The 16,242-nt window shown below is 41.9% G+C and overlaps 1 protein-coding gene across 6 annotated transcripts in view; it reads right to left on the bottom strand.

Annotated features, from left to right (window-relative positions):
- Window positions 1-16,242, bottom strand: part of RUBCN (rubicon autophagy regulator) — a 74,807-nt gene that overhangs the window by 34,704 nt on the left and 23,861 nt on the right. For 5 of the 6 annotated variants that reach the window (XM_063704547.1, XM_019023384.4, XM_019023385.4 and 2 more), the window contains exon 2: window positions 9,304-9,457. The exons of the other annotated variant lie outside the window; for it this stretch is intronic. In XM_063704547.1, the coding sequence (XP_063560617.1) occupies window positions 9,304-9,342 (39 nt within the window). In that variant the 5' untranslated portion in view covers window positions 9,343-9,457. The remainder of the gene's footprint in view (window positions 1-9,303; window positions 9,458-16,242) is intronic. 6 annotated transcript variants of the gene reach the window in all.

Raw genomic sequence — 16,242 nt, 5'->3', positions numbered from 1 at the left:
ACTCCCACCAATTGAGTTGTGACTTACCAAGAATCAGTTATTTTTGTTCCCAAACCTATTCCTGTCAGTTGTACTTATTATAATTTCACATTTAAAGTAATGATTATGCACTTTGAGGAAATGACTGTATTTATAAACACTAGTATGCTCTGAAAAGCCTTTTCAATAAAGGTAAGTCACTATAAAGAGTTGATACCGAATTAGGTGGAGGCAAGACAATTTTCAGAAGTTAGGGGAAAAATGAAAAATGAAAATTTTATATTCATACTACAGGATTTTTTTAATTGCTGGCTCAGTATAAAAGAAATTGAAACTGGAAATTCTATCTGATGTATGAGGGGCATAGTTTATATAAGAAAGATGATACAGACTCCATCAGTGGGCCCATACTCACAGAATAGGCTTTGACCCAATATCCTAACATTGTTGAATAGATATAAATTTATGTTTTAAATTAAAATGTTTGAGTTACATATATTATCACTACTTGATTTCCCTCACTTCATCAATCAGTTAATGATCCAGATCATGCTGCATAAGTAGTTTTTTCCTGTTCTTATCGAAAAATGGTGCGGAGTTCACAGGGTAAATAAAAGAACAAATGTTTGCATGTTGAGGGAAAAACCACCACCATCACCACCACCACCAACAGATGCTGTAAGAATGAGGAACTACCCGCTACCATACTGAAAAGCTACTATGGGTTTTTTTTTTCTTTGAGACGGAGTTTCTCTCTGTTGCCCAAGCTGGAGTGCAATGGCGCGATCTCGGCTCGCCGCAACCTCCACCTACCAGATTCAAGAAATTCTCCTGCCTCAGCCTCCTGAGTAGCTGGGATTACAGGTATGCACCACCATGCCCGGCTAGTTTTGTATTTTTAGTAGAGACGGGGTTTCTCCATGTTGGTCAGGCTGGTCTCAAACTCCCCACCTCAGGTGATCCGCCTGCCTCGGCCTCCCAAAGTGCTGGGATTACAGGCGTGAGCCACCGCGCCCGGCCTGAAAAGCTACTATATTAAAACTGAGTGGTGATGGCAAATAAACAGAGAACAACACACCAGAATAGAAATCGAGAAGTTGATACAAATGCATAGGAAATTAAATACATTCCAAATAAATTACAGATGGAACAATTTGAATGTAAAAAACTAAGCCATAAAAGTAATAGACAAAACCATGGGAAAACACTCTTAATAACTGCAGAATAGGCTGGGTGTGGTGGCACACGCCCGTTTAATCCCAGCATTTTGGGAGGCAGAGTCAGGCGGATCACTTGAAGTCAGGAGTTCGAGACCAGCCTGGCCAATATGTGAAACCCTGTCTCTACTAAAAATACAAAAATTAGCCAGGTGTGGTGGCATGCACCTGTAATCCCAGCTCCTCGAGAAGCTGAGACGGGAGAATTGCTTGAACCCAGGAGGCGGAGGTTGCAGTGAGCTGAGATCGTGCCACTGCACTCCAGCCTGGGCAACAGAGTGAGACTCTGTCTCAAAAAAATAAAAATAAAAAATCACACAGTAGAAAAGCCCTTTCTAAGCACCACACAAAGCCCTAAGAGAAGTCATAAAAGAACTGATTAATTTGACTTACTAAAAGTCAGATATTTTGGCACAGTAAAAGCCACCATAAGAAATGTCAAAAGACGGCCGGGCGTGGTGGCTCATGCCTATAATCCCAGCACTTTGGGAGGCTGAGGTGGGTGGATCACCTGAGGTCAGGAGTTCAAGACCAGCCTGACCAACATGGTGAAACCCCATTTCTACTAAAAATACAAAATTAGCTGGGCATGGTGGCACATGCCTGTAAATCCCAGCTATTTGGAAGCCTGAGGCAGGAGAATCGCTTGAACCCCAGAGTCAGAGGCTGCGGTGAGCTGGGATTGTGCCATTGCACTCCAGCCTGGGTAACGAGTGAAACTCCATCTCAAAAAAAAAAAAAAAGAAAGAAATGTCAAAAGACAAACTAGGAAAAAATATTTGCAACTCCCATTACAAAGGACTAATTTCCTCAATAAATAAAGAATATCTATAAATCAGTAGGAAAAGACTAAATCTATTGAAAATAGGAATAAAATAGGAAAAAGTTCACAGGGAAAAAAAATTCAATGACACTTATAATATCTTTTCATGCTAAGAGAAGTGTAATCTTTTACTTTTTTTTTTTTTGAGATGGAGTCTTGCTCTGTCGCCCAGGCTGGAATGCAGTTGTGTGATCTTGGCTCACTGCAAACTCCGCCTCCCGAGTTCAAGTGATTCTCCTGCCTCAGCCTCCCAAGCAGCTGGGACTACAGGCACATGCCACTAAGCCCAGCTAATTTTTGTATTGTTAGTAGAGACAGGGTTTCACCATATTGGCCAGGCTGGTCTCGAACTCCTGACCTCGTGATCCACCTGCCTTGGCCTCCCAAAGTACTGGGATTCAGGTGTGAGCCACCACGCCTGGCCTCTGGTGAGGGTATTTATATACACAACTTCCTGGAGAGTAATTTAGCAATAGCTATCAAAATATCAAATGCACATGCCCTTTAAGAATTCTAGGAATTTATCCTATGGTAAAGGGCAAAATTATTTATACACAAGCACTGTTACTAATAGCAAATGATTGGAAACAATCTAAATATCCATTCACCAGGGGACTGGCTAAATAAGTGACGGTACATACGTACAATGGAATATTATAAAATGACAGCTGTAAGAAAGAATGAAGAAGCTCTCTATGTAATGATTTCAGATGAATTACAAAACATATTAAGTGAAAAAGGCAAGATACAAAATAGTTACTACAGTATGCTAGTATTTATATTTAAAAACTTGCAGGTATAGCAAAGAAAATCATTGGTAATTGCTTTTATAAGCATAAAAATTCTCTGGAAGGGCTGGGCATGGTGGCTCATGCCTGTAATCCCAGCACCTTGGGAGCCAAGCTGGGAGGCTGCCTGAGGCCAGGAGCTTGAGACCAGCCTGGGCAACATAGTGAGACCCTGTCTTTAAAAAAAATTTTTAATTAAAAAAAAAAAATTCTCTGTAAGGAAACTAGCAAATGGTAGTTTTTTATGTGATCAGAAGGGAGCAAGACTTTTCACTGTATATAGTTTTATACTTTTTTGATTATCTAGCTACGTAAAATAGTGTTCAAAAATTAAATATTTTTCAAGTTATAGAGTGATATATATAGTACAACCTTCATGTTTTTTTTAAAACACATAAATACATAGAAAAAAGCAGAAAATATACCTCAGTGTTAGAGTGGTGACTATCGCTTGGTGTTGGGATTATTGGTGATATTTACTTTCTTCTAAAGTCTTTTAGGTATTTTCTGAATTTTCAACAAAGAAAATATATTACCTACATTACATATTCAGAAAAAAACCACAGAGGTCTTTTTTTCATTATTGATTTTTTTTTTAATTGGACTATCTATGCTGCCAAGAACTAGTTTCTTCTTGATTGTGGCAAAAGGAGGAATCCTTTCACTTCTCCTATTCAGCTGAGCAATCTCAGGGGCTAAATGTCTCCACATTTCTAAGCAACAGAAAAGAGGCTATCAAATATGCCTTGCCTTCTGGAAGGACCAAAAAGGTAGCCCAGATGCAGCTGTCAAGAAAAATGAGATCCCTCTAAGAATACGATCATGATGTTACAGCTTTCCTAAGGCCCTGAGTGAATTTTTAAAAATACAATTCACATTCCATAACGCATCCTCCTGAAAGCCCAGAGGGGACATGAGCAGCATGAATCACTGTATCAGCCCCTCCTCCCGACGAGGGCACAACACCCAGAATAGCTCGGTGATGACACAGCAGCCTGAAACCTTTGAAAGCCCTCATCTTTCAGAGGGAGGAAATGAAAGGGAAAAACAAGTTCTTGACGCAGACTTTAATTCTCAGATCTTTACCAAGCAGAACAGAGCAGCAAGGAAACCGGCACGGATCTTTTGATTCTTCCCACTAGAGCCTGCAGTTGCTAAATGTGTGTGTGTCCATATGACAAATCTGCTGATTTGCTCTGCTTCTGATTACTAACACTACTGGGGTTCTCAGGATAGGAGGCATGTAAAAAAGGAGAGAGAAAGGATAAAATAAAAACAAATGAAAAAAATTAAAAATACTACTGCTATTTTGCAGATGATCATATGCTTTGATATTTTTCATTCTGATGACCAGATACTTTCACAGATATTATCACTTTTTTTTTTTTTTTTTTTCTGAGACGGAGTTTCGCTCTTGTCACCCAGGCTGGAGTGCAATGGTGCAATCTCAGCTCACTGCAACCTCCACCTCCCAGGTTCAAGCGATTCTCCTGCCTCAGCCTCCCGAGTAGCTGGGATTACAGGCATGCACCACCACGCCCGGCTAATTTTGTATTTTCAGTAGAGATGGGGTTTCACCATGTTGGTCAGGCTGGTCTTAAACTTCTGACCTCAGGTGATCTGCCCGCCTCAGTCTCCCAAAGTGCTGGGATTACAGGCATGAGCCACTGTGCCTAGCCAGATATTATCACTCTTAATAACTATAACAAGATATGTGAATAGTGTTTTGCATTTATCAAGCAGCTTTCATTTGAGATTCTCATTGATTTGACTTCCATTTCTCTTTCAGGCACAGATAGTGAAACTGTCTTGTAATATGGTTAAGTGATTACTCTAGATGACAGTTTAGTATTAGTAACAGGGCCAAGAGAAGAACCCATTTGCTATTAGGACACAAGTACCTGACCCATTGAGTGGCAGTGCCACTAATCCGGTAGCTATTTTGGTCAGCAGCCTGGGAAACTTGCACTGAGTTTCTGTAAAACACACTGGCAGGATTCCCAAGTTTCTGACTTGGGAGACTGAGTAGGTCAATGCCACAAATAGGAAGAAGGGCAATCTCATGAGAGAACATAAGTTTAGTTTTGGTCATGTTGTGCTCGGGCCTGAAAGACAGCCAGACAGTAAGGTACAGGAGACGGCTAATCTTCTGGATTTAGAGTTCAGCAGAGAGGTGAACCTGCTGAACCCTGAGGTGGGGGTCATCAATGGGTGAGTGATCGTGCAATGTGAGCGGATGAGACTGCTTCAGGAAAATACACAGAGTAAGAAGAGAGAAGGGCATACGGCAGAATTGCATTAAAAAAATTCCAGGCCAGGCACGGTGGCTCATGCCTGTAATCCCAGCACTTTGGGAGGCTGAGGTGGGCGAATCATGAGCTCAGGAGTTCGAGACCATCCTGGCTAACACGGTGAAACCCTGTCTCTACTAAAAATAGAAAAAAAAATTAGCCGGGCGTGGTGGCGGGCGCCGTAGTCCCAGCTACTCGGGAGGCTGAGGCAGGAGAATGGCGTAAACCCAGGAGGCAGAGCTTGCAGTGAGCTGAGATCACGCCACTGCACTCCAGCCTGGGCGACAGAGTGAGACTCTGTATCAAAAAAAAAAGAGAATACAAAGACAAAAGAGTTATATAATTTGCCCAGCACCACTCAGTTAATGGTGAAGCTGAGATTAAAATGTGAGCAGTCTGATTCAAAAGTCCGTAATTTTAACTGCTACGTCACTTTATTTCCCATGGATGTGAGCAATGAGTCTAGATTCTGATCTAGGTTCTAACTGATTCCAAAGACTTTTGTCAGTCTGTGATACAATGTTGCCTCCTCAGTCCTAGGATGGTGCTTTTTGCTGTTTTGGGTTTGCTTTTTTTGTTGAGACAGGGTCTCACTCTAGGCTGCAGTGGCACAATCACAGCTCACTGGAGCCTCAACCTCCCAGGCTTAAGCAATCTTCCCACCTCAGCCTCCGGAGTAGCTGAGTCTACAGGCATGCACCACCATGGCTGGCTAATTTTTAAAATTTTTTACAGAGATAGGGATCTTGCTGTGTTGCCCAGGCTGGTCTTGTATTCCTGGCCTCAAATTTCTAGTGATCTTCCTGCCTCAACTTCCCAAAGTGCTAGAATTATAGGCATGAACCACCACGCCCAGCCAAGTATACATACTTTAATACCAATTAGTTGATTAGCTCTTTTCCAATGTGATTGCTGGCTGAGAATAAATTCTGATAAAAAAGAAAGATGAGCTTAGAGTTCCAGGTAGTTACACTAGGCCCTGACAGGGGAGGACGTGAGCGAGAACACACAATTATGCCTGTATTTGTGAGGTCTGATTTTTTTTTTAAATAGGAGGATACTAAACCCCAGTGACTCACTTGACAACTTTATCCAGAACCAAAATGTATTTAAAACACTGCAAATGGAGTAACTGCCAAAGAGAAAGCAGAAACCTTTAAGTATTATTGGATTCTACTCATTTCAAAACTCAAAGCTGATTATAGAGTTTTTGAGGATATAAAGAAAAAGAAACTCGGCCAGGCGCAGTGGCTCACGCCTGTCATCCCAGCACTTTGGGAGGTCGAGGCAGGCGGATCACCTGAGGTCAGGAGTTCGAGACCAGCCTGACCAACATGGAGAAACCCTATCTCTACTAAAAATACAAAATTGGCTGGGCGTGGTGGTGCATGACTGTAATCCCAGCTACTTGGGAGGCTGAGGCAGGAGAATCGCTTGAACCCGGGAGGCAGAGGCTGTGGTGAGCCGAGATCGTGCCATTGCACCACAGCCTGGGCAACAAGAGCGAAACTCTATCTCGAAAAAAAAAAAAAGAAAAAGAAACTCAACATCAATAAAGTTTATATTTTAAAAATTTAAGCTACAATCAAACTACCATTCATAAGCATCAACAAGGTATCTATAAAGTAAGACTCAAAGGGTATTCTAAATATGACAATATTTTATAAATAGTTCTTGGATTGTCCTAGGATGCTAGGAGGAAAATTTAATGAGTCATTGTGTCCTCCTCCTCTTCCTCCTCATCATAGCACATACTAGGAGAGCTCTTCCTATTCTCTGAATGCTTTACATACCACACCAACCCTAGAGGTAGACAGATGCTACCTCATTTCACTGGTGAGGAAACTAAGGCACAAAGAGGTTAAGTATTTTGCCCAAGGTTACACAGCTAACACATGAAGGAGCTGAAAACTGAATCCAGGCAGTCTGGCTCTACCCTGAGCCACAGTACCTATTAACTACTCGTGTCGTAGTTAACATGAGTTAACTACTAACTCTTCTTTTCCCTAGTCACTTTTATGCCTGCTAGTTTTCACAGATACTTTGAGGATAAAGTCTCACTATCCTTACAAAAAAAGCACATTAATTCTTTCTTCCCATTATTAATTTGAAGTAAAGATAGTAATAACAAAAGTCTAAATTTAGGGAACAAGATGAAAATTCTAATTCAAAAAGAATCACAGGAAGAGCTGATTATTTTGTCTCAGGAAAGAGACGTTGATTCTAATTACACGAATCTTATCAAGCCTAAGCAATTAATTATCATTAGAACACACTGGCTTCTAGACAAAAGGATTTCCCACAGGGAAGTACTTTTAATGTAACTGAGCACATGGAGTTTCATCTTTTCACTCTTTTGTTGTTGTGAGATAGAGTCTCACCCTGTCGCTCAGGCTGGAGCGCGGTGGCGCGGTCTCGGCTCACTGCAGCCTCCACCTCCCGGGTTCAAGAGATTCTCCTGCCTCAGCCACCTGAGTAGCTGGGATTACAGGTGCGCGCCACCACGCCCAGCTAATTTTTGTAATTTTAGTAGACACAGAGTTTCACCATGTTGGCCAGGCTGGTCTTAAACTGATCTCAAGTGATCTGCCCCACTTGGTCTACCAAAGTGCTGGGATTACAGGCGTGAGCCACTGTGCCTGGCCACCTTCTCATTCTGTAGAAACATTTCATGCATGAAAGTCAGAAATAAGTGAACATATTTTTGCCTTAGCTGTTTTTCTTCCTTTATCCTACCTACTTCTGAAAAAAACCAGCATGGTTTTAAAACCAAAACTAAGATTCAGAAGAAAAAGCTTACTGGCTGTGGTTGGCTAAGACTGGTCCTCCAAGATGTCTACATTCTAATTCCTAGAACCTGGGAATGTTGCCTTTTATGACAAAAGTGACTTTGCAGGTGTGATTAAATTAAGGATTTTGAGATGGGCGATTATACTGGATTGTCCATGTGGGCCCAGTATAATTGTAAGAGTCCTTAAGAGGGAGGTAGGAAAGGTCATAAGGAGGAGGGGAGGCAGGAATGGTCCATAAGGAGAGAAAGGGATGTGAAAGCAGAGAGGGCTGGGCACGGTGGCTCCTGTCTATAATCTCAGCACTTTGGGAGGCTAAGGCAGGAGGGTCACTTGAGACCAGGAATTCAATACCAGCCTGGGCAACATGGTGAAATCCTGTCTCTACAAAAAACACAAAAATTAGCCAGGTGTGGTTGCGTGTGCCCGTAGCCCTAGCTACTTGGGAGGCTGAGGTGGAAGGATTGCTTGAACCCGGGAGGTCGAGGCTGCAGCGAGCCATGATTTTGTCATTGCATTCCAGCCTGGGTGACAGAGCGAGACCCCGTCTCAAAACACAAACAAACAAACAAAGGGGGCAGAAAGCTGGGTGCGGTGGCTCACGCCTGTAATCCCAGCACTTTGGGAGGCCAAGGTGGGCAGATCACAAGGTCAGGAGATTGAGACCACTGAGACCATCCTGGCTAACACGGTGAAACCCCATCTCTACTAAAAAATAGAAAAAATTAGCCGGGCCTGGTGGCAGGCGCCTGTAGTCCCAGCTACTCGGGAGGCTGAGCCAGGAGAATGGTGTGAACCCGGGAGGCAGTGCTTGCAGTGAGCCAAGATCGCACCACTGCACTCCAGCCTGGGTGACAGCGAGACTCCGTCTCAAAAAAAAAAAAAGCGGGGGGGGGGGGGGCAGAGAGAGATTTGAAGGTGCTATGCTGTTGGCTCTCAAGATGGAGGAAGTGGCCAAGAGCCAAAGAATGCAGGAAACCTAGAGAAGCTGGAAAAGGCAAGGAAGTAGATTCTCTGTGGAGCGTCCAGAGGGTGTGTGGCCCTGCAGACACCTTGGTTTCAGCCCTGTGAAACTCATTTTGGACTTCGATCTCAAGAACTGTTAAGATGATAAATCTGTGTTGTTTTAAGCCATTAAGTTTGTAGTTACTTGTTACAGCAACAATAGGAAAGTTTTAAGTTGACCTAATCTTTTGTTGCTGATTTGCTGTCCTACCCAGTGATTTATTCATTCCATCAACATCTATGGTCCATCAGACACGATGTGAAATGTTCTGTATATTAAAAAAATGAATTAAGTCACAGCTGCTCTCAGGAGTCCACAGACCAGTGGCCTTCATCTCCTCCCTGCCAATGCGACTGTTTCTTTTCAACAAGCGAGTCAGCCAATCTGGCAAAAAAAGGAGTTCTGCGTACCTGGTCACGGATAAGCCCGTGATAGAGGATGCTCTGCATGTCCCTGCAAAGCCGCTCCAAGCCACCATACTTAGACCAGACGTTGGGGCTGTTGGTTGATACCAAACCCTCCACCGTCGTCTTCAAATTACCCAGCAACTGCCAGTGCTCCCTCCTGCAAGGGCATCAGTTACACCAATGGTTAGTTACCTTTGCTGTACTTGATCCTGATCATATCAAAGAAAGTCTAAGCCGAGGAGCCTCCTGCCCCACATCCTAACATTCTCTCCCCTCTTAATTTTCACTTGGGCGCAAAACTCGACTCTGAGAGAATTAAAGTTGTGAACGATACTAATTTAAAGACAAAAAACAAAAAGCAAAAACCCTCACATTCAAATGGTACATTATGCTTTGTAAAGGGATTTTCATCTACTATCTCACTCAATCCTCACATAAGTAGCTTATAACCCTAACTTTATAGGGGTATAACCCATTCAGATCCATTTTTATTTTTTGAGACACTTAACTCTGTCACCCAGGCTGAAGTGTGGTGGCATGATCACAGCTCACTGTAGCCTCAACCTCCCAGGTAGAGGTGATCCTCCCACCTCAACTTCCCGAGTAGCTGGGAACTACAGATGTGCACCAACACACCCAGATAATTTTTAAATTTTTTGTAGAGATGGGGTCTCACTATGCTGCCCAACTCCTGGCCTCAAGTGATCCTCCCACCTCGGCCTCCCAAAGAGCTGGGATTACAGATGTAATCCACTGCACTCAGCCTAAGATCCATTTCTTAACAATGACAGTACCTGCACAATATACAAAAAGATGAAGGCATCCACACAGAACCAGACATCTTTTGCCAAACAAAAAAGGCCAAAAACAGCTTCTTATTTCCTATATTTCCAAGCGCTAACTACAGCATCATGAAGGACAGAAACTGTAGGACTAAGGCGGTCACTAAAATGTCATTTATGATTATACTGTAAGAAACGGCCATCGCAGAGGCCAATGGACTGCCAACTTTTGCCCAGTGACTCTGCATATCCTATGCCTCTTCCTCAGAGCAAACTAGCCTCTGATTTCTTAGTGACACAGTTTTCACATGTGCCAGCAGGTTACAATCTGGTCTCACAGGCCTGAGAATCAGTCTGACTCATGACGTGACTCTGCATACCTGTGTTCTGATTCATTCTGTACTGATCTTACAAGGTTAACTGTTAAAGAACATCATGGGGCTGGACGCAGTGGCTCACACCTGTAATCCCAGCAATTTGGGAGGCTGAGGCGGGTGGATCACCTGAGGTCGGTGGATCACCTGAGGTCAGGAGTTGGAAACCAGCCTGGCCAACATGGTGAAAACCCATCTCTACCAAAAAATACAAAAATTAGCCAGGCGTGGTGGCACATGCCTGTAATCCCAGCTACTCGGGAGACTGAGACAGGAGAATCGCTTGAACCTGGGAAGTGGAGGGTGCAGTGAGCTGAGATCACGCCATTGCACTCCAGCCTGGGCAACAAGTGTGAGATTGTCTCAAAAAAAAAAGAAAAAAAAAAAAAGAACATGATAAATCCCAAAAGCAAACATTAAGTACTCTATCATCCTAGGGCTTTGATTCCAAAATTACACAAAGAGCACTGACATCTTAGAAACTTTGAGCATTCAGATCTACCTATAATTTCCTCTGGACAAAGCTGAAGAATTTCCCTTCCTCACAGTGAAGTATCCCTAAGGTGCCAAAGCTACAAAAGAATGTGGCTTTTATTCTAAGATACGCCAAACAATCTATATTTGGTATCTGCTCATGTAGAAGAAAACTTCTGTAAAAATTTGATCTACATAGCTACCGTATTTAGTGTCACCTTTTTAAAAAATTTTGATTGATACATAATTATACATATTGATAGTATACAATGGATACATTGTGCATTGATCACAATAATTAGCATATCCATCACCTTAAATATTTATCATTTCCCTGTGATGAGAACATTCAAAAACCTCTCTTCCAGCTATTCTGAACTACACCATACACTGCTGTTAACCCTCGTCATCTTACTGTGCACCAGAACGTACTCCTTCTGTCTAACTGTCTGTCCCCTTGGCCCTGTTGACCGCTCTCTCTCCATGCCCTTCTCCCACCTTACTGTGCAACAGAGCACCAGAACGTACTCCTCCTGCCTAACTACAACCATGTACCTGTTGACTGATCTCTCTCCATGCCCTTCTCCCTCCTACCCTCCTCATCCTTTGGCAACCACTATTCCACTCTCTACCTCCATGAGAACAACTTTTTAGATTACCGAGTAATAGCATGTGACAGCTGTCTTTCTGTGCCTGGCTTACTGCCCTTAATGTAACATCCTCCAGGTTCACCCATGTTGCCAAAACTGAAAGAATTAAGGTTGAAGTGTATTCCATAGTGTATACACATCCCATTATCTTTAGCCATTAATCTGTTGATGGACATTTTTTTTTTTTAAGACAGAGTCTCACTCTGTCGCCCAGGCTGGAGTGCAGTGGCATAATCTTGGCTCACTGCAACCTCTGCCTCCCAGGTTCAAGTGATTCTCCTGCCTCAGCCTCCCGTGTAGCTGGGACTACAGGTGCAGGCTACCATGTCTGGCTAATTTTTGTATTTTTAGTTAGACGGGGTTTCTCCATGATGGCCAGACTGGTCTCAAACTCCTGGCCTCACGTGATCTGTGCACCTCGGCCTCCCAAAGTGCTGGGATTACAGGCGTGAGCCACCGCGCCTGGCTGTTGATGGACATTTAAGTTGATTTCATACCTTGGCTATCATGAATAGCACTGCAATAAATAGAGGAGTGCAGGTATCGCTTTGATACACCGATTGCGTTTCCCCTGGATATATACTCAGTATTGGGATTGCTTGATCACACAGTAGTTCTATTTTTAACTTTTGGAGGAACCTCCAGACTGTGTCGCATAATGGCTGTACTAACTTACATTCCCACCAGCAGCATGTAAGGGTTCCCTTTTCTCCCCATCCTCACCGACACCGGCTATCTTCTGATTTTTTTTTTTAATGTGCAGCGATTAGATTTGGTTTGCTAGTATTTTGTGAAAGATTTCTGTAGCTATACTCATCGGGGGTACTAGCCTGTATTTTTCCTCTTGTGCCCCTCTGTAGCTTTGGTATCAGGATAATGTTGGCCTTGTAGAATGAGTTTGGAGGAATTCTCTCTCCTTCGATTTTGTGGAATAATTTGGGAAGAACTGGTATTAGTTCTTCCTTGAAGGTGTGGTAGAATTCGGCAGTGACGACATCGGGCCCTGGGCTTCTCTTTGATAGGAGACTCATTACCGATTCCATCTCATTACTCATTATTGGTGTGTCCAGATTTTCTGTTTTGTCATGATTCAGTATCGGTAAGCTGTATGTGTCCACAAATTTCTTCATTTCTTCTAGGTTTTCCAATTTGTTAGCACAGTTACCCATAACAGCCTCTAGTGATTCTTCATAGTTCTGTGCTGTCAGTTGCAATGTCTCCTTTTTCTCTCTGATTTTATTGAGTCTTTTTTCCCCCTTGGTCTAGCTAAAGGTTTGTTAATTTTATCTTCTGAAACAAACAACTCTTTTGTTAATCTTTTATATATATATTTTTTCATTCTCTATTTCATTTATTTCTGCTCTGATCTTTATTATTTCTTTCCTTCTACTAATTCTGGGTTTGGTTTGTCCTGGTTTTCTAGTTTCTTGAGGTGCAACATTAGGTTGAGATCTTTCTGCTTTTTGATGTAGATGTTAATTGCTATTTTCTTCCCTCTTAGTACTACTTTTGCAGTATCCCACTGTTTTTGGTATGTTGTGTTTCCACTGTCATTTGTCTCAATAAATTTTCTAATTCCTTCTTAATTCTTCATTGACCAACTGGTTGTTCAGGAGCATGTTGTTTAATTTCCACATATTTGTATAGTTTCCTAAGTTGTTCTTGTTATTGATTTCTAGTTGTATTGCACTTAGTCACAAAAGATACTTGAATGGCCGGGTGCGGTGGCTCATGCCTGTAATCCCAGCACTTTGGGAGGCCGAGGTGGGCGGATCACTTGAGGTCAGGAGGTCAAGACCAGCCTGGTCAACATGGCGAAACCCCATCTCTACTAAAAATACAAAAAAAAAATTAGCCAGGTGTGGTGGTGCGTGCATGTAATCCCAGCTACACAGGAGGCTGAGGCAGGAGAATTGCTTGAACCCAGGAGGCAAAGGTGGAGCTGGGATTGCACCACTGCACTCCAGCCTGGGTGACAGAGTGAGACCCCATTTCAAAAAAAAAAAAGAAAGAAAAAAGAAAAAATACTTGGTATGATTTCAGTTTTTAAAAGTTTGTTGAGACCTGTTTTGTGGCCTACCATATGATATCATATATCCTGGAGATGGTTCCATGTGCTGCTGAGAAGAATGTGTATCCTGCAGCTATTGAGTAGAATCTTCTGTAGATGTCTGTTAGGTCCATTTAGTCTAGGATATAGTTTAACACTGCTGTTTCTTTGTTGATTTTCTGTCTGCATGATCTGTCCATTGCTGAAAGTGGGGTATCAGAGTTTTCTACTGTTACTGTATCAGACTTTCTCTCCCCATCTAGGTCTACTAATATTCACTTTATATATTTAAGGTGCTCCCATGTTGGATGCATGCATGCATATATACAGGCATCCAACATGGGAGCACCTTAATATATAAACACCACAAACACACACACACACACACACACACACACACACACACACAACTGTTATATCCTTTTGCTGAATTGACTCTTTATCATTACATAATGACATTGACTCTTTTCACAACTTTGGATTTGAAGTCTATTTTCTCTGATATAAGTATAGCTACTCCTGCTGTCTTTTGGTTTCCATTTGCATAGAGCATCTTTTTCCATTCCTTTAAGTCTATGTATGTCCTCACATGTGAAGTGAGATTCTTGGAAGCAGCATATGGTTGGGGCTTATTTGGAAGGTTTTTAAAAATTCATTGAGTCACTGTCTTTTATTTGGAGAATTTAACCCATTTACATTTAAGGTAATTATCGATAAGTAAGGTCTGTTACTTGTTTTCTAGTTTTTTTACAGTTCCTTTCTTTCCGTTACTGTCTTCTGTTGTGGCACTTGATTTTCTCTAGTAGTGTGCTTTGATTCCTTGCTTTTCAATTTTGCTGTGTCATAGGTTTTTGCTTTGTAGTCAGCATGAGGCTTACAAAACACATTTTGTAGTTATAAAAAGTTATTTTAATTATTTTTAATTTTCTTTTTTTTCTTGAGACATAGTCTCACTCTCACCCAGGCAGGACTGCAGTAGCATGATCTCGGCTCACGGCAACCACCATCTCCTGGGTTCACCCGATTCTCGTGCCTCAGCCTCCTGAGTAGTTGGAATTAGAGTTACAGGCACCTGCCACCACACCCAGCTAATATTTGTATTTTTAGTAGAGACGGGGTTTCACTATGTTGGCCAGGCCAGTCTCAAACTCTTGACCTCAAGTGACCTGCCCACCTCAGCCTCCCAAAGTGCTGGGATTACAGGTGTGAGCCACCATGCCAGGCCCATAAAAAGTTATTTTAAACTGACAGTGACTTAAGTTTGATCATAAAGACAGGAAAAGGAAGAAACAAACAAAACCTATACTTTAACTCCATTCCTCCCCAAATCTGGAATTTTTGAAGTCCCATTTTACATATTTTTATATTGCCTATCTCTTTAGTGTCTTCATCTTTTTAGGATCGTTTATCCTAATGATATAATTATCAATATCAGAGAGTTGAAATACTAAATTCAACTGAAGCTCATACACACTGGTTTGATTAAACCATTATGCCTGAATCTTAGATGCAAGTAAACAGATCACAATGGAGAAATAAAATATCCTTTCCCAGCCAGGTGCAGTGGCTCACGCCTGTAATCCCAGCACTTTGAGGGGCTGAGGCGGGCAGATCACCTGAGGTCAGGAGTTCGAGACCAACCTGACCAACATGGAAAAACCCCGTTCTCTACTAAAAAAATATAAAAATTAGCCAGGCGTGGTGGCACATGCCTGTAATCCCAGCTACTCGGGAGGCTGAGGCAGGAGAACTGCTTGAACCTGGGGGGCGGCCTAAGTGGCAAGGGAGAGTATAACCTATCCCTACATAAATAATTTTCATCAACTCACAACGAAGCCAATCTCAGAATAAAATCCCAACTACCTTCTTTTGGGAGGATCTTGACCACATCCCTCCTTTAAAGAGGAACAGAAATTGCTTAAGTGACCCAAATAAGTATATCTGGGGAAAAACAGTTTTCCTAGATGCCAACTCAGTCTTAAGCTCACCACGTTATAATAAGTATGTTATAATAAGTAACACTCAAGATTAAAGTAAAAAGCTACAAAACTCTGTAAAGTATTACACTATATAACTAATACATACCTAAAACATAATCACTAAAAATATATGACATGTGAGTATCTTATATGTGATATATATGAAATATATAATAAATAGTAAATAAGTGAAAGTACTATGCAATTGCAAAGTGTGATTCAAGGTAAGAAATAGATACTGGTCTATCTTCAATCCCCAAATACTCTTTTTAGTGGTAAAGGAAACAGCTTCAGCTTACTGGCATGTCCCTTCCACAGTGAGCTCTTTATCTGGGACAGGCCCATGGATCACAGCTGAAAGTCAGGTTGTCCCAAGTCAGGTAATGATTTGATCCCCAAAGTGGAGGAAGAAAGATGTGACATCCACATGATGGAATACCATGAAGAATGAAAACTTTTGACCAAAAAGTTTCTAAAGCTAATTATAGCATATTAAAGTATAAAAAGCAGAATGTAAAATTAGATTTACGATCTCAACATAAAAATATGAAAAGAAATAATACGTTAATAGTGGTTACCTTTAGTAATATGGGGGAACTGTAGAGAAGAGCAGAATTGTTTAGGGCTTTCCTG

The sequence above is a fragment of the Gorilla gorilla genome, chromosome 2 (assembly GCF_029281585.2).
Source record: "Gorilla gorilla gorilla isolate KB3781 chromosome 2, NHGRI_mGorGor1-v2.1_pri, whole genome shotgun sequence".
Classification (NCBI taxonomy): domain Eukaryota; kingdom Metazoa; phylum Chordata; class Mammalia; order Primates; family Hominidae; genus Gorilla; species Gorilla gorilla.
This window is presented reverse-complemented; position numbering and strand designations above follow the sequence as displayed.